Source organism: Leptonychotes weddellii, chromosome 6, assembly GCF_054177405.1.
Source record: "Leptonychotes weddellii isolate Sample4059 chromosome 6, ASM5417740v2, whole genome shotgun sequence".
Classification (NCBI taxonomy): domain Eukaryota; kingdom Metazoa; phylum Chordata; class Mammalia; order Carnivora; family Phocidae; genus Leptonychotes; species Leptonychotes weddellii.
In genome coordinates this window covers 21,652,255-21,677,563 of record NC_138374.1, presented here as the reverse complement: position 1 = coordinate 21,677,563, position 25,309 = coordinate 21,652,255, and the positions used below count along the sequence as shown (strand labels likewise).

Genomic DNA, 25,309 nt, shown 5'->3' with positions numbered 1-25,309 from the left:
GACGATGGACTCTGAAAAACAAACTGAGGGTTCTAGAGGGGAGGGGGGTGGGAGGATGGGTTGGCCTGGTGGTGGGTATTGAGGAGGGCACGTTCTGCATGGAGCACTGGGTGTTATGCACAAACAATGAATCATGGAACACTTCATCTAGAACTAATGATGTAATGCATGGGGATTAACATAAGAATAAAAAAAAAAAAAGAAAATCATGAGGAAGAAAAAATACATTTACAGTGCTATACTGTATTTACTAGAAAAAAAAATCACAAGTGGACCTGCACAGTTCAAATTCATGTTGTTCAAGGGTCAACTGAATGTCAGAATTTACTAATGCCTTTTCCTCTCCCCTTTGTAACATTTATAACTTTGTATGGCTCCTTGCCATACAAATGGCCCTGGGACGTTGGGAGGGATGTAACACAGCTGAACAGATCCCGACAGAAAGCCAGCCCTGGGTCATGGACACATGCCTCCTCATGCCCAGCTTCTCCTTACTGTGCTTGTCTGCTATCCCTGGGAGGTTGTTGGCTGTCAGGAAAATAATTACGAAGTCAGCCATGGATGTCTTCAGTGGCTGGCATGGAGCCTGTCTCTCCAGGGCCCTTTTGCACATCCTGTCATTTCACCTGCCTCTGGGTGTCTGTGACCCTGGGCTCCCTCCCATCTGCTCCCGCTGCTCACCGCCTCTTCCCCTTTGCTCTGAGGTGTGGTCTCAGGGGAGCTGTGTGGAGGCCAGGAGCCATCTCTAACTCCAGTTGAAGCCATCTCAGAAGGCAGATGGAATTCCAGTCTGGAGAGTTTGACAATTGCCTGTAGCCAGCAGGTACACCAGGGTTCTAAATATTCTTACCACTGTGCTTTCAAGCCTACGCGTCAAGACCCCCGGTCTTCACGGTGCCTTACAGTTTGCAAAGCATTCTCTGTGCTTCAACTGCACGGCAGCTCTGTGATGCGGAAAAGGTGATGAGTCTTCTCCTCAGTTTACAGATGAGGTGATGCAGGAGGAAGAGGAAGAGGTCTCAGGCCCACACCGACACTCACTCTGGCTCTAGTTCTCTTCTGTCCAGCCAGAACTAGTCCTGAGCCCCCTCACGTGCTGGATGCACACTACCCCCCGGCTCCGTACCAGGCTTCCTAGAAACTGAAGCTCCATGGAGGCACATTCCTCCCTGCAGTGCATTGTGCACTGTCTGCTTCCTTTTTCACTGAGCCCTTAATCCTCTGAATGGGCATCTGGGCTGGTGAGAGAAGCATCTCTTACTCCAGAGGACTACAGAATTCTCTCCCTCTCTTTATGTCTTTTTTTTGCACAAGTGTTTAACTAAGTAAAGAAAGGTAGCCCTGGGAGGAAATGGGAGTTTTTACAAGTTGTTTAAAGCTGCCAAAAAGGGCAGTGGAACCTTCAGGATTTACCAGCTAAGCCATTGGTGAGAGAAACTCTGTGTTCCTCTGTGTGTCTCTCCTTCCTCTCTCCCATTGCACCACTTCAGTGGGGAACATCAGTGGGGAATAGCTACATCTTCTTCCAACCTGACCAGAGACCACTTTGGGGAGCCTCCTGGTTTCACTTTGCCAGTGAGGCATTTTCTTCAAGTCTTCCTTCTCTGACACCAGAACCAAATTATTCCTATCAGAGATTCCCCATGGGGCCACTTAGGAACTGCCCATGCTCTTAGATCCAACTGTCCTGGATACAGCTTTTCCGTCCCTTCCTCTGGGAACGAACTTTCTGGTTCCTGTTGTCAGCAGCATTTTTTTCAGGGCTCCTTTCAATTGACCTAAGATATTTCCAAAAACAGACTTCGCTTATGAGCCTTGGATTCTCATCACCACAACACCTCTAAAATCAGTCTGGTGGAACTTTGAAAGAGGGGCTTAGATAGTTGACAGAACCAGCTCCTACAGAGGGTATGAGATGATGAGAGAGACCCTAAGAAGCCATGACGGGGACAGCAGATTCCAGGTCAATGGTGACTCTGCACCTGCCTCTGTCTCTCGCTCTCGACCACCTTGGTAGACATGACTGATTGATCACCATGCTCTGTTCTTTTGAAACCAAATCTGGCTTCAGAATCCTTCTTAGCAGGCAACCATCACCAAATGATTGGAGTTGACATTCTCTGTCCCGTCCCTCTTTTCTTTCTTCATCTGTGTCTTCCAAAAACCCTATCTGGAGAGTTGAATTCCAGATTCCAGACAGATCTCCACAGAGCTGCTCACTGTGCCTCTCCCTATCCCTCTCGCACCTACTGCCTGAGCTGTGAGTCCCAGGGTTATTTTTGGAAGCCTGAGTGTCAAAACAAGTTGGCTAGCTGTGTATGCCCTGGTGCTGATGGGAGCTTGACAAGCTGTAGCCTGGCTTTAATTTCTCATTTTGAAGCATTAAATGTCAGGAGCTCAATTAACATTTTCATTATTGCATTTTTATTGTGCTCTTATTTAGGCTACAGATGTGTGGGAGCTAACATTCCCTTCTTGCTATTTTTAAAGAAAAAAATATCAGCCAAAATGATAAATTCTTACATCTTTAGGGTACTTTCCTGGTTCTTGATACCTCCCCAGATGCACATCAACATTGGAACATGACTTAGTCATTTGTTGACTCATTCATCCATTCCACAATTATTTATTGAGCAATTAACTACTACATTTGGGGCACTGTTCTGGGCTCTGAGGTGGGGAGTGCCCATTGGGGATCCTTGGGCAACATAGGTAGAATAGAAGATCTTGATCACTGCCTTTTTTAATGAACATAACCACAAGATGATGATGTGCAAGGGGAAGAAAAAGAATGGGAAAGAAAGAATGAAGGGGTGATGGGATAGAGGCAGTTAAGAATGGCACAAACCAGATGCCTTCTTTTCCTGCCCTACTTGATGGCCATGATCTGCTGAGTACGGTCATTTTATTCTGGGCACCCTGTAAACTTGGTTATGTAGTCTATAATATTGGGTCATTCAGCTGCTTGGCATTCAAGGGACAAGTGGACATGTTTAAGTTGGATGCACACTCACATGTATACACATGGACACACACACACACACACACACACACACACTGGTTTTCCTTAGGCTACAATTATACATGAGGAGGAAGTTGTCCTTAGGCCCAGCTTCTGCACGAATGTCTACTGTTCCACTCTTTGCCACCTTCAGGAGCACCTATCATGATCAATTTTAAGAGACTGTTGGTAACAGCATGAATAGTTCAAGAGATCCAAGCTCATTAATATCGAGTCTTTGATTCTTACCATTTAAAGATGCATTCCTGTCATATTATTTACTTTGGTTCCCATATTGTTTTTTTCTTCTTGCTGGGTTTTTGATATGATACCAAGAAAGTACTACACACATCAACTTTATTTTTATTTATTTTTAAAGGAATTTTTAAAAGTTAATTAATCATTGTTTTTAGTAATCTCTGCACCCAATGGGGGGCTCAAACTCATGACCCCGAGATCAAGAGTCGCATGCTCTTCTGACTGAGCCAACCAGGCACTCCACGTCAACTTTAAACATAACTTGGAAAACCTTTACTCTCTGCTGCCTTCCCCCCCAGTCCCAAATCTGCAAACAATTACAAACGATCTGCTTATGTTTCAGGCAACATTGGCCCGGAGCTCTCATATACTGATATTGGTGTGTTCATCTCTTCTGATGGGGGCAACACATGGAGACAGGTAACTGGGAAAATCGGGGACAGGGAAGAGGCATTTAGGGGAATTTCTGCCCCTCTCTTTTTCCTATAGGTTCTCAGGCTCAGTATGAGTGTGGTTGCAAAAAAAAACTTGGAAGCAACTGTTCAGTTTGGTCCATTTTGGCTGACAGATGAGCAGTGGGGTAAAATGGAAGCATTGGGTAAGGAATAGGAAGAACCAGAATTTTCCCATTTTTTCCATTCTTTCATTCAGCAGTAAGTATGGGACAGCCACTGGATGCTAAGTACTGTGCTGGTTTCTGGGGATACAACTGATGAAATTGTTCTTATCATTAATGTGCCATGGGATCTGGGCAGATAGGTCTCTTGCTGGATCTGTTTCTTTATCTACAAGATGAGCAGGTTAGAATACTAAAAGCACAAAGCTGTGGAAGTCTCTGGTGGGTTAAGTATTATGTAGGCCCAGCCTTAAGTAAGTATGAAGCAGATTAATAGATACATCACTACATGAAAAATTAATTCAATTTTACAAACATTTGTAGCACACTGTCCAATAGAACTTTCTGCAAAGATGGAAATGTTCTCTGTCTGTGCCATCCCATGTGGCTATTGAATACTTGAAATGTGGCTAGTGTGACAGAGGAACTGAATTTTTTATTTTATTTTAATCAATTTAAATCGTCTCATGTGGCCACTGTATTGAACAACACAGATGGATACAATGTCAGCTAGGTGTCAAGTACAAACCTGAGGAGGCAGTTGAATATTTTGGAGTCCTTTTCCTCAAGGAGTTCAAAATTAAGTAGAGAAAACAGCTTCATAAATAACTAACTGTAGTTTAGAATGATTTTTTTTTTTTTTTAAGATTTTATTTATTTGACAGAGAGAAACACAGCGAGAGGGAACACAAGCAGGCGGAGTAGGAGAGGGAGAAGCAGGCTTCCCGCTGAGCAGGGAGCCCAATGCGGGGCTCGATCCCAGGACCCTGGGACCATGACCTGAGCTGAAGGCAGACACCCAACGACTGAGCCACCCAGGCGCCCCTTGTTTTGTTTTTTTAAGATTTTATTTATTTATTTGACAGGGAGAGGCACAGCGAGAGGGAACACAAACAGAGGGAGTGGGAGAGGGAGAAGCAGGCTTCCTGCTGAGCAGAGAGCCCAATGCAGGGCTCGATCCCAGGACCCCGGGACCATGACCTGAGCCGAAGGCAGACGCTTAATGACTGAGCCACCCAGGCGCCCCTAGAGTGATTTTTTTTTTTAAGAGAGAGAGAAAGCACCCATGAGTAGTGGGCAGGGGCAGAGGGAGAGGGAGAGAATCTTAAGAATTGTAAGAGAATCTTACATGGGGCTTGATCTCACGACCCTGAGATGGTGACCCGAGACGGAATCAAGAGTCAGATGCTTAACCGAGCCACCCAGGTGCCCCTGATTGTATTTTAGTAGCATTTTTAGCCTGCAGAGCAAAGGGAGGAATTGCTTCTACTGGGAAAAACTGGGAAAGATTTCACAAGAAGAGTTGACATTTTACTAAGTCTTAAAGGTGAAAGGTTTTCACCTGAGGAAGATGAAGGAGGAACACTGAACGTCTTGATGTAGGTGCAGCCACCATCTGCAATCTAGTTGGACAGGTTCCAGCTTGGATCCCTATATGAAGCTCTCATCGCCATCACCAGCATCACCATCACCACCCCCATTGCCACCATGGTCGCCACTACCACTGTCAAAAGACAAATTTACCAAGAACCCACCAGATGCAACCAGCTATTTTAATTAAGTACTATAAGGCATACAACAAAGAATAAGGTTCCTACCCATAAGGCCATAATTAGGTAGATGAGAAGCAGATACATAACTCAGAACATATCTTCAGAATAAAAGATAATCTCTTTTGAGTGTCAAATGAGGACGGAAACTAGAACTTCAACTCTTCTGGTACAGAAACTCCTAGCAACAAACCATTGTCCCTCCAACTCAAGAAATAGCTCACCTGGCCGGGTGGCCACTGCAACACTCCTTCCTTGTGTTGTTACTACTTTGGTTTTCTTTTCCTTTTTCCAAATAGCTAAGGATTCCAGTTTTCACTCCAGTGTTGGACAGGGCAATTGTTAGCAGTGGCCAGAGTGATAGAGAAGAAAGTGAAAAGATAATGGTGTCTCTCTCTCCCCCATGCCAAGAATCTTGTACCCCTCATCCTCAGACTTCATTTCAGCCTCTCCATTATGTGGCTTAGCACAGAGCCCACCTTTGAGCTCTGCAGAGAAAACACTGGCACGATAGGCTCAGAGTCCATTTCTATCTGATACAGAAATGAGTCACCCTGAGGTCCTTTTTGCATTGAGACTACCATTAGTGTGGACATTTTTATTTCCTTAAAAGGCAAATGTGAGAAAGGAAACCAATTGAGAGGTTAAGCCTGAGAATCCATTTGCTTTTTCTCTATGGTGTTCCCTGGGGCATATGTACAGGAGACCCCATTCCTCCTATTCCCTCCCTTTTAAATATGTTTATACCCCCTGACCTTTTCTACTATGGTTCACTTAATCCACCATCCCAACCTCTCCATCTAGGCTGTAAGAACAACCAGTAGTGGTTAAGAGCTACAGGAATTGTCCAATTCCACTTTCTTCTAGAAGATCTAAAGTAGGAGGTTGGTTTCCAGCTGCAGAAATGTTTTTTCCTGTTTCAGGTTGGAGATACGATAGTTATATATAATAAAATCACTGATGCATGTGGGATTACATCTGACATTCTCATAGCTCAGAGCCTGGCATCATAATAGGTGCTTAGGAAATGCGTATGGGTAGATGGATGAATGGATCACTGAATGCATGAATGAATGAGTGGACAGATGAATAGGTAATGGACAAAGGGATGAATCAAAGAATGAATAACTCTGGATCCCTGGAAGCACTGTGTTCCAATGCACATTCAGAGTAAAGATCTGCAAGGGCCCAACTTAGGCCTTCATCCAGTTTGCATGGAAACCTAGGAAGTGGTGGCTCAGTCTAAGAACTCGGTCATCATGTATATCATAATGTCTAGAGAAATTGTCTTTACATTCCTAGACAGTTTATGAACAACACTGTAAGATACAGACCATTTATAAATTAGCAAAAATCTGCATAGATGAGAAAGAAGATGGAGCTGAGTAGTAACTTACTCGGATGCCAAGATGGGGAAGCATTTTTGAAGTCATATTTTTCCTTTGGGTTATCTAGCTGAGCATCTCCTTGTCTCAACTTCTTGTAGCACACTGGTTCACAGTACTAGTGGAGGGAGCCCTGGAAATACCATTTGAGTGGCCTTGGGAGAATTATTTGTTCTCTCCAAAGCCCATGTCCTCATCTATTAAGTGGGGATAATAGTATTTGCCAAACTACCTGATAGGGTTGTTGGAAGGCTCAGAACCTAGATGAAACCATATTTGTGAAAGACTTTGTAAACTGTAAGCACTATGCAAATGTAAGGTGTTGCTAAGATTGTTGTTGTTGTTGTTGTTGTTGTTGTTGTTCCAGATCTTTGATGAAGAGTACAATGTCTGGTTCCTAGACTGGGGTGGCGCCCTCGTGGCCATGAAACACACACCTCTACCAGTCAGACATTTGTGGTAAGGACAGCTCCCTACCCTATTAATAAGCAATTTTTTTTTTTTTTTAGTGGAAAGTGTTGGGACAAGTTTTTCTGCATGACTTTATACCCATTTACCCATTTCCTCTTCCATTTATTCATCCATCCATCCATTTATTACACATCTCATCATCTAACCCTTAGGTAGCAGTGGTAGGCCAGAAATTTAGATGGGGAAGTATGATGATTAGAACAGGGTGGTAGGAATGGGGGCTCAGATAAGCAGAAAAGACCAGGAAGGACCTGTGAGTTCAAGCAGCCAAGATTAAGAATCCAAAATACAGGAAATGGAAATTGCTGCAAGAAGAATGTTAGGTTCATGTAGTAGATACGAAATTCAGTTCTAGATAATTTGAGTTTAAATGTCTGTGAATATTAAGCAGAGATGATGATTTTTCAAATACATTCATCTGAAGGTCAGGACAGAGGTCTGGGCTGACACTCTAGATTTGGAGACATTAGCGATTAGATGGTAGGTGAAGCCATGGCAGTGGGCCCAGTGCCTCAGAAGAGTGGGTACAACAAGGAGAAACCAGGGATTCCTGCAGAACACTGTTAAATACCAACACACAGAGCAGAAAATAAATTATGGAACAGACCAAGAAGAAGTAGACAAAACAATAAAAACACAGGACAAATGTTTTCTTTTTTTTTTAAGATTTTATCCATCAGAAAGGATGAATACCCAACTTTTACATCAACATGGATGGGACTGGAGGAGATTATGCTAAGTGAAATAAGTCAAGCAGAAAAAGTCAATTATCATATGGTTTCACTTATTTGTGGAACATAAGGAATAGCGTGGAGGACATTAGGGGAAGGAAGGTAAAAATGAAGGGGGGGAAATTGGAGGGAGAGATGAACCATGAGAGACTATGGACTCTGAGAAACAAACAGGGTTTTAGCGGGGAGGGGGCTGGGGGGATGGGTTAGCCCGGTGATGGGATTAAGGAGGGCACGTATTGCATGGAGCACTGGGTGTTATATGAAAATAATGGATCATGGATCACCATATCAAAAGCTAATGATATATTGTATGGTGACTAACATAACATAATAAACTAAAATAAAAAGAAGATTTTATTTATTTGACAGAGATAGACACAGCGAGAGAGGGAACACAAGCAGGGGGAGTGGGAGAGGGAGAAGCAGCCTTCCCGCTGAGCAGGGAGCCTGATGCGGGGCTTGATCCCAGGACCCCGAGATCATGACCTGAGCCGAAGGCAGCCACTTAACGACTGAGCCACCCAGGTGCCCCAGGAGAATTATTTTCATGGATGCTGAAGAAAGGGGTGATCAGTAGCACCAAATTCTATAATCAGACCAAATTAGTTATGGAATGAAAAACAATCTAAGATAAAGCAATATAGAGGAGTAAAGGAAGTCATTGTGATCTGTGTCAGAGTAGATTCAAAAGAGAAGTGGGATTGAAAGGTAGATTACAGTAGATTTATGAATGAAATGAATGATGAATGAATGAATGAATGAATGATAAGCAATGGAGTGAAGTGGAGACAGTGTAGATAACTCTCAATAAAGTCAATTATGGAATGAGGCTGAGTGTGTATATGCATGACCCTCCAGTGAGGACAAAGATCTGTGAGAATATATTTTGATGATGATGAGAAAGATCTGTGAGAATATATTTTGATGATGATGATGATGATTCTGTTGTTTGTTTTGGCTTTTGGCAGGGGATGAATAAGTATCGTGTGTTTATATGCTGAAGGGGAAGAATTTCAGGCTTCAGATGCAGCAGAGTGAATATTTGAGAGTGAAAATTTGTCAGTAGAGGGTATGCTATCTAGAGTACAGTTGTTGGGATGAGCCATGAGCTGGAGGATGGACTCTGGCTTAACTCCCAGATCCTTGATTTTGGGAGACTAACCCTTTAAAGTAAGAGTTTTACTGGGAAGCATCAGATTGTAATCAGTAAAAGGTATAGGACTTCCAGGTGCCAAATTCAAGCTTAAGTCACCCTGGCAAGGACTTAAGAAGGTTTCCCTCAGTTATTAAGTTAAACCGTATCATCTTGCCATTTTTGTTGGTCAAAACTGGTCAAATATCATCAGTTTCTTAGAACTCGAGCTAACAAAGTCCAGTGGTTTTATCTACCACTCTGTCTTCATACAGAGAGATTATGAGATTAAATTTTGAAAAGATGCATGGAGCCATTTGTAAGGAAAAGTACTCTACCAACTCAAGAATAAGCTTGTACAAGTTCCCATTGTAATTCTTTATCATCCCTTTACTACTGATTATATACTTTTTGGATAAATTAGAAGCGTGGAATTACTTAATACTAATGATAGTCAGGAGTTTTTGAGGAATTATATTCCAGGCACCATTCTAAACCCTTTACATGAATTATCTAAGTTAGTTCGTTAACAACCCTATGTATGTGGGTACTCTTTTTATCACATATTTATGACATTGGAATGCAGACATATTAGGTTCTTTGCTCAAGTCTACACAGCTAGTACCTGGCAGCACTAAATTAGGTCTCTGTTATGGCTGCTCTTCTGTTTTGACTGAATTTTCCAGATACTTTAATGAGTACACAGAGGCTTATCACATGGCCCCAGCTCTCTGGGAGATCATAGTCAAGATAAGGAGCTTAATCCACATATCACCAGAAATCCAGGCAATGCCTGCTTAAGCATGCTGGCCATGTGTATTGCTGCCATCTTAGCACAGGATGGAGTCCTGCCTAGTGTGTAAGGGGGTCTTCATGTAGTTGCTGACATGAGAGTTAATTCTTGAAAAAAGGATGCCCTGTGTCAGAGGACTGATGAAAGGCAAGCCAAGGGAAGAGAAACTGTGACCAAAGCCTGGGATTCAGGAAAAGTAGGGAGTGTTCAGAAAATATATTTGATTAGAATAAAACATGGGAGTAAGTAGAGTGGGTAGGACTCAGAAGAACTTAAATGCCAGGTTGACTCTGTAGGTAATTCCTTCTACTGCAAAGACCTGCCTCCTTGTGGAGGGAAGAGCTTGTCTATTGAGGACTGAAGAGCACTTGTACTCTCAGAGAGGATTACTTAATTCTTAAAACAAGTTCATTTGCTTATTTGCTTTTTAACCAAGAAAGGCAACGTTTTTTTAGCCCCTATCATGATGTTCTAAGAACTTCCACTGAGGTCTCAATAAGAAAATCAGTAAATGCCCTGCACAGATATAGCTGAGCAGATTTCTTCCACTTAAGTCTTGAGAGAAGGGGTGGCAACCCCATCTCACACTTGACCATCACCCTCCTGCTCTTTCTCCTTCATTATGGTAGGAACTTAGTACTTACTTAGTGGTTGATTTCTAGAGCCTTATGTACAAAAGTTTCCTTGTTCTAAGGAAAAGAGGAATTTGGTGGTGTTATTTCCTTTTGGGGATAGGAGAAGCGAGTGTATCTGGTGTGGAATGGAGGGACTAGAGAGTTTTGGTTTTGGTTCATCTTCCATCCTTACATCTGACCAGTCTGTTCTGCAGTGGTTTCTCACCCAAGACCTGATCACTTCCAAAAGGGGCATTTGTCTGGGAATTTCTGGAGGGAAACCATCCAAGGTGGGAAAATTGTTTAATATTCTCTCAGGGATATGTAAGTAGGATAAAATCGTGCCTCTCAAAGTCACCAGTACAAAGTTTGCATTTTCCCTTGCTCCATGAAATATCTCTTCTGTTGGTAGAAAATGTTTGCAAAACTCAGAAAGAAAATAGCCTCATTCCCATTCAACTTCCTCTTATTATAATGATAATACCACCCTCCCTATGTCTGCCTACTCCAACTTACAAAGTATTAAACATGATTTTTCACGCTAAGCTTTTGAGATAGAATTTTCTCCATTTAAAGGATGTCGACACTACCATTTGTCATAAATGCTACAAATGTTTCCTTGAACTTGAACACCACCCGTGATTTCTGCTTACTTGCCTACCTGTGAATGCCATTCTCTGTAATAATCTCTGCACTGGTTAAATGGCAGCCCTTGAGGACGTGTGTTAGAACACAACAAGAAATAACCCATTCAAGAATTTTCCTTTGCACTTCCCTTCCAAAGGCTAAGTGAGTGTTTTGGGAGGACTTGTCTAATACCATTATCACCAGTGTTTCTTTATGAAATTCTTGACTGATTTTTGTCTCATGCTTATGAATTGCAAGCTTGTGAAACTTAAGCAGTTTCTTCGTCACCAGTAGCTTCTAATGAAGTCACAACCTTCAGGGTAAACAAATAGCTCATTTTAAATGAAAGAAAAGTTATCAGTTCATTGCTATTTTCTGTGGAGGCCTCAAACTGACGTTATTTTGTACACAGATGTATATATATTTGCATAGGAAAAAAACCCCACACCGGCTGACCCACTCTTACACAAGGGTAGGGTGGTTCTCAAATTTAAATAATAGCTATATTGCCTTTCAGAGAAAAGAGGAGTCATAATTGAAAAGCTGAGGAAACTTTAGCTAGACTAATAAGGCATGCTGTTTCCCATAAATTGAAATGATAGGTAGCTAGATATGCATGAAGACAAAACAGCATACAAATGAACCCATCTGTTTGTGACCGTGTACATTTGGATGCATAGAGATTAGAACCTAAGTGCTGTTTCAGGTAAGCCCTCCATCCAGTATTATCTTTAGACCATGGACAGGTGAAATGAATAATGGGGCCCTATGGAAGGCAGTGCTCTAATAAAAACTCACAATAGACAGAGCTACTAATTGGCAGGTAGACGGGGGTCCTACTGTTTGCTTAGCCCGGACAAGCTGTCAGCGTCTCCTTCCAATAGGATGTTCTTGGAAACAGGAAACGAAACATCACCTGGCCCTTTGTGTTCCTTTGTTCTTCTATAAATGGTTGTGAGCACTGGTGTCTTGTCCAGAGGCACATTGCCATGCAAGCAATAGTCCTAACCAATAGGCACTTCTGAAAAGCGAAAGTGCACGAGCTATTGTGAAGAACTTCCCGGTCGCTAAACTGCCACCTCCTCATGTGTTTGTGATCAAGAGCAATGCAACTGACCAAAGGGAGGAACACTGATTCTCAATAACCATTATAACGCTATTTCTGTGCTAGGGACTTCTGGAGGACTTGGTTATTCTTGGAAGAGTCTGTTCCTTTTAGTGGATCTCATCTCAATATCATAAAGTCATAGCTGCTTAAATAAGGAAGGGTTTTAGAGAATATGTAGTTTGGGTTCACACCTAGTGTGGCATATACCTCTGGGACACCCCAGAGGATCACCCTACTTCACCACAATGCCACAGAGCTGAACAGCTCACATATACCCAAGACAGAGTTCCCATCTTGTATAATGGCTTTAGCTGTTAAAAGATTGTTTTTATGCTGAGCAATAGTGAATCTACTTAGAATTAATGCCCATTAGTATCTGTTCTGCTGCCCAGAGCTATGCTGAGTAAGTCTGATCCAGAATTGCACATGATATTTAGAATCATAGAGCTAGAAAGGACCTCAAGAGATCTCTTTGTCTAACCTTTCTAAGTTCTGGAAAATGATCAGAGATGCAATTCAAAACAGATTTTATGCATTTATGCATTCATTCCTCACACATTCACTGAGCATATACTATCTATCCAGCGTTCGTTTAAGGGCTGGGTTATAAAAGTGAACAAGACAAAATACTTGGGAGCTTAAATTCTTGTGCAAAAATATTTGACTGTTCTCTTTGGAACAGTTATGAGAATGGAAATATTTTCTCCTTTATTTTATCTGTATTTTTAATTAATATTTTTATGCATCCAATGACTGATTTCTTTCACAGACATTTCCCCTTTTCAGTAGTCAACAAATAGGTTTGTTTTTATTTGTTTAACTACAGCTTTCTTACTAAAAAAAATTAAAAGGCAGTGGTAATGGGTTCAGTTCTATTCTTCTTTTCCCTAAGCTATCTTCAATTCATATAACCTGTTTCTAGAACAACCTTTTTTTTAACTTTAATCACATTGATTGTCAGTTTCTCTACAAGGATTGTAACTAAACATAGTATTTAGGATTTAGTAGGATAATTTCTTCTATTATGCGTGTTATCTATCTGTGAACACATACTAGACTCACAGTGGCTTGATCACCTCTCACTATAGTGTCATTTCTAGAACACACTTATTTTATGACTGACAGTGACCCCAGTTGTTTTCAGTTTGAGCTTATCATTAGTTACTCTTTTCCTTTCTCTCGCTGTGGGGCTTTTTTTTTTTTCTTTCTAATTAAACATTCTGCTTTAAGTTGGTCCTACCTTAAAAGCGACTTCCAGATCTATATTCCCAACTTTGATTACTTCCTGGAAATTTGGATCCATCCATCCAAAGGTCTCCTTGACAGTACATCACAACGTGGAAGTCCAAAAAGCATCTAAACCTTGAAGTGGACCAAACAGAAACAAGCAGAAAGCTTTGCTTCTCCTGTTCTTCCCATTTCCCAATCTCAACTGCTTAACCGTAAAAATCTATGTTCATGATTTCTTTCTTTTGCTCAAGCAACGTGGATACATTCTATCACCAAACCCTATTGACTTCACCTCTAAAATTACCCTTTCCATCTCTTTCTTTCTAGACTACTGTAACGTTTATCCAGACCACTTTTCTTACATGGTCTCACAATTGTTACTCTTTCTCCTAGTTCATCTCCTTGTATCCATGTTGAGACCTGACAATCCATTCACTATAAAGAAATGAAAATTATGTTTTAAGGTTTAAATCAAATCCTATCTCTCTCATTTCAGCTGGAAACAAGGTCCTTCATGGTCTGCCCAGCCTTATTTTTGATTCCATTTCCTTCTACTAATCTACTTCCCCACTAACCTAAGGCCACTGACCGTCTTTCTGTCCTTCCCACACAGCACCTTCCTTTCACACTAGATCTGCCCTCTGTTGGAAATGGCTCTCACCTGGGTCTTTGCATAGTTTAAATGTCACCTCTTAAAAGAGGACTTTCTTAGATTTTCAGTACAAAGTAGCTATGCAGTCACCCTCTATCACATCACTCTGTTTTAATTGTCTTCATGACAAGTATTTATAACTCAGATTTCTTTTACAACTCATATTTTTCAACCCATTTGTCTGAATATCGTTTATCTCCTCAAGTTAGAATGTAAGTTCTGCTTAAGCTACAGCCTTCCCTTTCCTGTTCACCACTAGATCCTTTGAACAGAGGCCACCGTCAGACCAGGCACATAAGAGGTGTCAATAAATATTTGACCAAGGAAATTTATTTTATTTTGATCTTATAGTCCTGTCTTGCCACTATTTGGAGGTCCATTGGAACTTTATTTACATCTACCTCTCTGAGTACCAATTTCACTTTCAGCTGTGGACCTAATAAAGAATTCCCAATTCCTTTGTCTTGGCCATTAAGGAGCTACTGAACTGAGTGGGGGAAAGAAGGTGCATCCCTTGGGGAAACCATTCACTATCGTTACTTCAGAGCATTAAAGAAAACTCCTAGCAATCAAAAAAGACTAGCTCTCACAAATGACAGGCCGTCCAGACCCAAATTTCTGATACCTAAGAGATTAAGTTTTCTCATGTCATATTTTTGGGAGTTTGTTTAGAGAGTTTATTTTGTTTAGTTTTTAATAATTACCTCAGCTCACAATATTCATGTATTAGAAATTACTAATCTCATAAAGTCACCTGCATGGCACAGTCCTGAGCTTCCAAGTGTTATGTTGACCATAAATGAAAACCGCAGGATCCATTCCTCGCCCTGGCTCTGTAGAGCTGTCCCCTTGCTTATGCTTGTAAGCATGGATTATAATGGCTTCCTTGGACTTCAGTTATTGTATATGCTAGCTTTCCCACCTGGGTTTTGGCATTTCTTAGTTTTTCTTCTGATCTCATTCTTCCTTCTAACTCATGCTTCTTCCCCTTCCATATGAAATCAGTTCATACAACAGGCCTCTTATCTCCCGCTTTTTCTTTCCATCTTGGGCGTGGCTTTTCCTTGACACCTCCATCTCAGAGCTAGAAGGCTGTGATGGCCCCTCCTTGTCTACTCTGTGGTATTTTGTCTTCATATTGTACATAGTAGCAATGACTGTCTTCTGCCTTGTTCTCAATGGCAGTGATATGAAGGCTCCTCCTTCCCTGGGACGCCGGTAGCACCCACTGCTATTTACTCTGCTAGTGTTAATAATGACCTTCAGTGGTCAGGAAATTCTGAGAAGGACAGAGTCCTTCAACTCACTTTGCCTTCTTCCTATCAATACAATAATCAGTTTATCCTAAGTCGCCCAAAGAGAAAACCAAACAAATGATTTCTTATCTCCTAGACTTCTCTCCTAGTTAAATGGTTAGTGGCCGCAGCATACTCGAAAACAACTATGATTATTTTAAGAACCAAGCAGGTCCATGTTAAGAAAGGTGAAGTCCATTCCCAATCATGCTCTTGTTTTCCCTTTTGAAATAAGAAACTCATTTTCAAGAAAAGCAGTTCAGATCTGCCCAATATTCTCTGGGTCAGCTTGATGGTTATGTAACCTTCAGCCTATTTAAAAAAAAAAAAAAAGTGTGAAATAACCAAGTTCTTAAAAGTCAAGACAGTATTGTTAACTGTCATCATCATGTTGTACATTAGATCCCCGGAATTCATTCCTCTTGCATAACTGCAACTTTGAACCCTTTGACCAACGTGTCTTCATTTCTCCCTCCTGCCCCCACCCTGCCACCCCTGTTTGATCAAGACCAGCTTGATTGTGGCGATCTTTTCACAATGTATACATATATCAAAAATATCAAGTTGTACACTGTAAATACGTACAATTTTTACATGTCAAAAATAACTCAATAAAATTGTTTTTAAAAAGTTAAGACATACACTGATAATTTGTGAACTCATAAAAACTTAATGTCAGACTATCTGCTTTCCTTTTTTTGTGAAGATAGACTTAGGTATACCACAAATTAAAAAAAAAAAAAAATGTTAAGAAAGTATAAGACAGAAAGAGAAAGAGCCAGAGAGGGTGAGAGAGACAAAGAAGTAAATATGTAGAGAATGGACTGAGTGGGTTGACTAGTAATGGGCAGAGGGACTCCTGCATCCAGTTCATGGATGCCAGCGTAAAGCATGCTTCAAAAAAATGGATGGATTGGAAGAGTGTGGTAAATCATTCTTTATTTCTTTTGTTAATTTATTCATTTAACATTAAATAGTGCCGACTAGGTGCCCATTTTTCTGCTAGGTACTAGGAATGCAAAAATGAATAGTATGGCCTTTGACTTAAAAAAACTCACGGTTTAGTGGAAAAATCAGACCTCTATTTATTAAATATCAGGTAAGAAACATTATAATAAAGATGTATGGGTGGTGTTAAGGAGTCATTCAACAAACCAGACATACATGACCAGTGAACTCCCAAGATTATAGTTTTGAATTGGTGGATTTAGAGTCCATTAAGAAGTCATCACTCAGCATTATAAGAGGAGAAGCCTACAGAGTTCCTACAGTTGAACTCAGAGAATCCTGAGTTATGGAGTCAGAGAAGAAATTAAGAATTAATTTAGCCAAGAAGGATCACAGGGAATGAAGCAAATAAAGCCGCCTTGGGGAAGAAGGAGGGTCAGGTACTTGATAATATCAAGAAAGGGAAAGAAGCAAGCACTCAAAATTGCCCCAGCCTCCTCCACTAGTAACCTTCCCTTTAAAGAGTTTCAGGTGCTATAACCAGAAAGGGCCGGACCTTTTCTTACCATTGGATGAAAGATGGCACAGTATTGCCCAGTTCATCTTAGACACTCAGCACTCATCTCTAAAAGCTCTGAAAGAGGCACTGGGGAGGGAAAACGATCCTAACATTCATTCTGAACAAATAGGAAATGGCTTCTTTTAAAGTTTGATCTGAAAGACACACACCTCCCCGCCCATAGGGTACCCCCCCCCCCGCACTACTCAATTTATCTGTGTCAGAAACTCCACGGACCAGATTGATTGTGCTGTAAATTGAGCCTCCGCTTCCATTCAGAGTACTTGAAACGTGACACTCCATCCACTAAGCCCTACTTCTTGGGTTGTTTTTTGTTGTTGTTGTTTTTTGATTCTAATATGTTGAAATATTTCTGCAGCTCTGGTGCTGTCTCTGCCTGGGCCAGGAAATGCAGTTTTGATCAAATCTCATAATAATATGGGGAGATGTTGAAGATGAATGCCTATTGATAATTCAAACTGCCAGAAAGTGAGATACAGAGAATTTAATAACCTGAAAAATGGTTGCAAAGGAGTGTGGTTTGGTTTTCAGCTGTCTCTTCCCTGTACTTGTTTCTAACCCAGGGTGAGTTTTGACGAGGGCCACTCCTGGGACAAGTATGGCTTCACTTCGGTTCCTCTCTTTGTTGACGGGGCTCTGGTGGAGGCAGGAGTGGAGACCCAAATCATGACGTGAGTACTTATTTTGCTGTGGCCAATAAGAGCCCGAGACCTGGGTTCTGTCTCCACTGAGGCCACGGGTTTTTCCTGGGGAACCCCAAAGCATTCCAATCTGGTCCCTAGTTTCCTCATCTGTAAAGTGGAAATATGTGTTCTTGTACCCACCGATTCAGAAGGCCACTGACAGCATCTGAGAAGCTAGGCTCTTAAGTGACCAGTTGCTTCTAACAGCATTTAAGATATTCTAACAAATTTCCATTTATTCAAAATCCAAGCAAACAGAAAGCTTCCATCTTTAGACACGTCTTCTTTCTTTCCAAAACAGTCCAGTAGGGGGCGAGGGACAGGGACAGTCACAGGAAATAAAACAGCCAACATACTGAAATAAGAGAATATTTTAAGGGAAAATCCTGGAGTCTGTGCCACACACACACACACACACACACACACAAACCACACACACAGAGTTGTCATTCTACTTCAGATTAATTTTCTGTGAACATTTTCTATGTTCCTTTACACCGAGAATAGATGATCTTAAAGTTGTAAAAATCCCCAAAGTACTTTCTGAATATTAAAGAAAATTTTAATAAGTTGGTACTAGTTTTTAAAAGTCTGCCTAATTCTAATTTCTGAAAAGCTGATTGCCTATGTGTTTTTGTGTGCACATGGATATGTAGGGGAATATGGGAGGATAGTCATGGTAACCCTCCACCAGCCAATACCACCCTCGCCTCCCGCACTTTGAAGTGACTAGAACATTGTACACCTTCATCTTCGCTGAATGGAATGAAGGGAGTTGCTCCACAATATTAAGGGAATCTACCATGTTGTGGGGTTGGCACAGATGGGGCTCACAGAATGCTTCTCTGCTGGTTTGGGGGAAGAGTGTGGTCTTCTTCCCCTAGGGAACACTGCGGTTCTTTGAAACTTTGCGTTCATGAATGTCTTTATAGTTTGAATCAGTCTTTTCCAGGATGAGACTTATGGGCTCTGAGGAAGAGGCAAATACAGGGCGAATGGCTAGTTCTGTGCTTTACTTTTTCCCGAGAGTATCAGTTAAAATAATCTGTTACAACTGCAGCTGTGCAGTTTTGTCCAAATGTCATAATCTGGCGCCCAACTTGACTACTTTGCCATGGCCCACCTCTCTACATCCATTCTCACATCCAAAGTGTTGACTGGCAAGGCCTCTGGGCTTTCCGAGTGACAGAAAATACTCAGCTGTGATGAAAACTGGTACACACATTGGGGAAGACAAACAAAACAAATGGACAAAAATCTCATCTCAGATTTAGGGCACCTCAGATTTAGGATTCTTAATCCGTAATCCGGTAGCCGTGGCTTACCTGTCTGGTAATTCTTTTCTTCATTTCTAAGATTGAATCACTCCTTCTGCTTCTTTTTAAAATGTTGAAATCCTAAAAATCTTCACCTTTTTAGCAAATTAGCAGAAACACTGCAAGGGTCTCATGTCTACAGGACTTGTCTAGAGAAAAAGTCTAGGATTCCCAGTGTCCTCATTATTAAAAAAAAAAAAAAAAGGTTTATAATAGAAAACCTGAGTGGTTCCACAAGAATGCCTTTAGAACATTTAGGACAAGTGTAACAAAGAATGATTTTAAATTCTCTTCTTTAATTCTCTCTGAATTTTCTAAATTGTCAGGGAAATATTTTCTCTTAAATCTAAGGGTGGGGGCGCCTGGGTGGCTCAGTTGTTTGGGCGACTGCCTTTGGCTCTGGTCATGATCCTGGAGTTCCGGGATCGAGTCCTGCATTGGGCTGTCTGCTTGGCGGGGAGTCTGCTTCTCCCTCTGACCCTCCCGTCTCATGCTCTCTCTCTCTCTCTCTCACTCTCTCTCATTCTCTCTCTCTCTCTCAAATAAATAAAATCTAAAAAACAAAAAACAAACAACTCCAAGGGTGGTGAACTTGTTTTTTAAAGACTGAACACTCATTTTTGAGCATTTGATATGTTTTAGGTGCAGGGTTGGGCCCCAGAGCTCTCTGGTTGAAAATGGAAAGATAAGATATCAAACCCTAGGAAGAACTGCTCTGATCCTCCCAAGGGGTTGCATTAGTAACTGATGTCTGTAGATGTGAACCTGTGTTATGGTAAGACTTCTCTGGGCAGTTCTGTTGTAAAATGTGAGCAAGGATTTCCCGTAGAATTTGTTGCTCAGGATGTAAGGCTATAATTTGAGTTTTGTCCAGTAATTTCTTCCCATTTTCCTAAAGTAACCCCTCCACAGAATTGTCTCACCAACCAAATTTCTAATTAAAGTTCCTAAACAAATAGACTCTTATTGTTAAGCTGAAAAATTGCTTTATTAAGAGTTAACAATGTTGTGTGGAAGTGTAGCTGTAAAAGCATAAACAGTATTTAAGATACAGCATATTATCATTAATGCTTTGAGTCTAAAGCTTCATCATTTGGTGGATACACAGCAATAGTGTGTGTGTAGCCTAAGTTCTAGATGTTTAAAGCAAGTATTATAATATAAATATTATTTCTAAAATACAAATGATTTGGTAAATATATAGATATACATGTATCACAAATATGTATATGCAAGTGTATGTGTAGACGGTTGCATACACACATATACATGTATGTATATACAGAGAGGGATAGGTCACAGAGATACACTGAGAGAGAAATCCCAAGAATTTAGGGTCCTGGCAAGACCTTTGTAAGGTTATACTATAAAAAAATAATAATAATAAAAGTTAAAAAAATTGTTGGGACCTATGTGGTAGAGACTGTTCTAGATGGGCAAATCAGAAATTCCTGTCTTCATAAAGTTTGCGTGCTTGTGCATTAAATAAATGTGACATACAAATGACTCTGTCATTTTACCCAGAATACTCTGCCAGGAGATTAAGATGTTTTCTTACAGATTCTGGGAAGCATATGAAATACTGGGTATACCACCATCTTTGTTCATGAGGATCTCTGACGTGCGCTAACTTTTGCAAATTATGTCCTATCCTTCACTTAGTCACTAGCTATAAAAAGAAAACCTACTTTTCTAGGACTTCCTCTGATATGGCCATCAAGGAGTTAAAGTATTGAATTCTAAATTCCATAAGGCAAAGGTACACACGTTCAAGAAGGTTGTATAGTTTGCCTGAATTTATTAAACTAGATGTGGCTGCTCATCACAGTCAAACCTGACATGGTCCTCGAATCTTGGGCAGTGAAGATATATATGGTTCTAAAATCAGGTGCTCCTTGCTTTTGTATGAAGGACACATACTGGTCCCTCTTCTTTTTAGCTTTCTCCTCATCCCATAATGTGATTTATTCTGCATTTTCTTGTATGGGCCCTCTTTAAGCTCATTGCATGCTTCTCTTGGGCATTATTTTGAACAATGTCCTGTGTACACCAAACTCTACATGACTGGGCATTCCCTAGCAAGTCTAAGGCTACAGTTTAAATTCTGTGTTCATCTAATCCTAAATGGTAATAACTTTTTTCTCAGCTTCAGATGGAGTTTAGCTGGTCACATGGATACGAGGGAGCTTGACCTCAGGGCCAAACCATTTACTGAAAAGACGAGATAGCACTCCTGTTTTCCTTTCCTCCCCACTAAGACTCCGCAAGAGTGGCAAAGCTTCTGCCCCCTTCTACCTTCTTTAGCAAGATACTTTAAATGCTAGTGAGTAGAAAAGGAACAAGGTAGAGCACAGTTGTCTTACATGGGATTTGGGACAGACAGGTATTTGTTCTTTCATGAAATTAAGATGAGTTTGGAAGCAGTTGTCCAACCAAGTATAAGCAATTCAGGCTGCCTGTTTTTAACTTTTTATTAAATTCAGAGTTTCTCTAGTATGAAAACGATCCAGATGTTGTCAGGGCTGTTTAGACAGCCACAAGTGTGAGCCCTGGAAAGATGGCCAAGAGGAAATTTCTGTCTCTGCCTTAGGTTTGAAAACAACTTTAAAATCAGGTGACCCAAAAGGCCAGCCAGAGCTTTTCCCTCATGGAATGACAATGACATGGATTGAAGTAGGAGTTCAAAAATCTTGATATATCCCCTAAGCACTGTGAGGGCAAGGGGCCCATTTGGGGATAAGCATGCTTACTCTTGCCGTTTAACCAAAAACTCACTCATCATGTAGGCTATTTGATGCTGTATTTTTCTCCTCATGGTTAACCCTGATTCTAGCTCAGCTGTGGTCAGAGAGGAAGAAAGGCTAGCTCATTCTCACTAAGGTTTTATTGGCTTCTCTTGTTACCTTCATTTGGTGGATTTAAATATTTACCAGTTTAGGATAGTTAATTTTATATGTCAGCTTGTCGGGGCCACAGGGTACCTAGATATTTGATTAAACATTATTCTGCTTGTTTCTGTGAGGTTGTTTTTATTTATTTATTTTTTATTAACATATAATGTATTATTTGTTTCAGGGGTACAGGTCTGTGATTCATCAGTTTTACATAATTCACAGTGCTCACCGTAGTACTTACCCTCCCCAGTGTGTTTTTGGATAAGACTAACATTTAAATCGGGGTGCCTGGATGGCTCAGTCATTAAGCGTCTGCCTTCGGCTCAGGTTTTAATCCCAGGGTCCTGGGATCGAGCCCCACGTCGGGCTCCCTGCTCTGTGGGAAGCCTGCTTCTCCCTTTCACACTCCCCCTGTTTTTGTTCCCTCTCTCGCTATGTCTCTCTCTGTCAAATGAATAAATAAAATCTTAAAAAAAAAAAGATTAACATTTAAATTGGGAGACCTCATAAAGCAGATTGCCCTCCCTAATGTAGGTGGGGCTTATCCCATCAGTTAGAAATATGAATAGAACAGAAAGGCTGACCTTCCCATGAGCAAGAGAGAATTCCCCCTGCCTGCCTGCCTTTGAACAGGGGCATGGCTTTTCCTGGCATTTAACTCCAACTAAAGAAATCCACTCTTCTTGGGTTTCAAGCCTACAACTACTCTATCAGCTCTCCTGGGTTTCTGGCTTGCTGACTCACCTCACAGATCTTGGGACTTGTCAGCCTCCATAATTGTGTAAGCCAATTGCTTATGGTAAATTCTTTTTTTTTCTCTATCTATCTATCTATATAGATATATTTATGTATACACATGCGCACACACACACACATACAGTTGACATTTGAACAACACAGGTTTGAACTGCACAGGTCCACTTATATGTAGATTTTTTTTTCAATAAATACAGTACAGCACTATAAATGTATTTTCTCTTTCTTATGACCTTTTTTTTTCTCTAGCTGACATTATTGTAAGAATATGGTATATAATACATAAAACGTGCAAAATATTTGTTAATTGACTTTATGTTATCGGTAAGACTTCCAGTCAACTGTAGACTATTAAGTTTTGGGGGAGTCAAAAGTAATATACAGATTTTTATTTTTTTAGATTTTATTTATTTGAGAGAGAGAGAGCATGAGAGAGAAAGAGAGAGAGAGATCATGAGCAGGGAGGAGGAACAGAAGGAGAAGCAGGCTCCTGGCTGAGCAGGGAGCCCGATGAGGGACTCGATCCCAGGACCCTGGGATCATGACCCGAGCTGAAGGCAGACACTTAACCACCTGAGCCACCCAGGCACCCTAATATACAGATTTTTAACCATGTAGAAGCTTGATGCCCCTAACCCCTGCATTATTCAAGGGTCCAATCTATATACATATCTTATTGGTTCTGTTTCTCTGGAGAGCTCTGAATAATATATACAGTTCATTATTGAAAATTGTGTAATAAGCTTCTAATATGTTTCAGACTCTCTTAGAGGGAACTAAAGAGGTAAATACAATTCTTTTTACCTATAAGGAACACTCAGGCCAATGTGTTGGGTGAGGGAGATACACCAATCATCAACGAACCCTAGTTGTATAACTGGGATATGAGTAAAAGGAAGTGAAGACTTCACACACACACAAAAGTTCAGTTGAGTTGGTCTTGAAATTTCAATAGCAGTTTACCAGTGAAAAGCCAATTAATAGGTAATAGAATGTAAGCTCAAAGAAAGCACAAATTTTTAATCATTTTATTGAGTACTGTGACCTCAGTACTCCTCCTGAAAGGGGAATTGCCACATTGTAGGAAGTCAGTAATTATTTGTTGAAAGAATGACTGATTTGAAGACAAAGAGCACAAACAAAACAAAGAGCCATGGAAGAGTGCATGGCTGGGTGTCAAGGGATTGATACCATGAGGGTTCTTAGGTTATGTTTAGGAATTTACCTTATCCAAAGTGATGTTCTTGAAATTGAAAATATGGTAATTCCACTCCTCTTCTCAAAACCCCTAGAAGGCTGTCCATTGCCTTTAGGATAAAATCTAAACTCATTGAATGGCCTACAAATATCTACACTGACCACATGACCGGGACCTCATTTCTGGCCCCCACACTCTGACCACCTTTCTCTGATCCAATGGTGCCTTCCTGCCCCGAGATTTTTGTCTGCATATCTGCCTAGAAGGTGCTTGCACTCCACACTTGAACAACCAAACTTCTAGGTATCTTTCAGGTCACAGCTCAAGGATCAGCTATTCTAGCACACCTTCTTTAGCCCATCAGGTCACACTGGGGACCCCCTTGCCATATGCTGTCTTAGCCCTGGGTAGTTTCCCTTTGCACTGCTTTCAACAATAAATATTAATGAATATGGCATTTTTTGTAACTTCCTCCTCCACCTTCATCTGCCTTTAAGACAGACAGACATATGTGTGTATATGTGTAAATACATACATGACTTTTAAGTTTTATGAGGGAGGGTCTTTGTATATTTTGTCCTTTGGGTGTCATATGTTTATCAGTTTTGTGCTTGCACTCAGGATTTCATGGCATGTATGTATTGAATGATTAAATGAATATGTGAATGAGTTAAGTATATTTTATGGTCCCCCAATAATCTTTTTTTTAAAGATTTTCTTTCTTTCTTTCTTTCTTTTTTTCTTTCTTTCTTTCTTTCTTTCTTTCTTTCTTTCTTTCTTTCTTTCTTTCTTTCTTTCTTTCGTTAGGGAGAGAGAATGAGTGGGAGGAGGGGCAAAGGGAGAAGCAGACTCCCTGCAGATCAGGGAGCCCAACTAGGGACTTGATCCCAGGACCCTGGGATCATGACCTGAGCCGAAGGCAGATGCTCAACCGACTGAGCCACCCCGGTGCCTGGTCCCCAATAATCTTCCCACGGTTGTGATTATAGTGACTTCCCTGGACTTTGAAGTGCTATGATCAGAATCCAGTAGTTGCAAGTTATGGGGACCTAGGGGTTGGGTGGGAGTCAGAGCCTTCTGTGTGCAGAGATGTCTATGGAGGATGACGAGGCAAGGGGTGGAATGATGCATGGGCACAACGGGGCAGCTAGAGAATGGGGACCCTCCTGGGAGTGATCCCTGATTTCCTCCACCTTTCACAGGAGTCCCCCAGCTTCCGCTTCTCCTGGAGGCCAGTGCTTGGGCAGCAGGGTACCTTCCAACACTAGATTGACAGGGGAATTTGTGTGGGAGAGACAGTCCCCGGCTTGTAGGCATGAGATTTGCTTACTTTCATTGCCCTTTTTTCCACTGTCTTTTCAGATGTTATTATTTCAACATCTCCTTGGTAACCTTGACAGGAACCATCTAGTCTAGCCTAATTCATTGTGAAATGTGACCATTCTTAGTACTTAAGGCTGAGAACAGG

The 25,309-nt window shown here is 41.1% G+C and overlaps 1 protein-coding gene across 1 annotated transcript in view; it reads left to right on the top strand.

Moving 5' to 3' along the window:
- Nucleotides 1-25,309, top strand: part of SORCS3 (sortilin related VPS10 domain containing receptor 3) — a 575,638-nt gene that overhangs the window by 483,600 nt on the left and 66,729 nt on the right. The window contains exons 12-14 of the mRNA XM_081823577.1: nucleotides 3,603-3,679; nucleotides 7,178-7,269; nucleotides 17,558-17,665. Of these exons, the coding sequence (XP_081679703.1) occupies nucleotides 3,603-3,679; nucleotides 7,178-7,269; nucleotides 17,558-17,665 (277 nt within the window). The remainder of the gene's footprint in view (nucleotides 1-3,602; nucleotides 3,680-7,177; nucleotides 7,270-17,557; nucleotides 17,666-25,309) is intronic.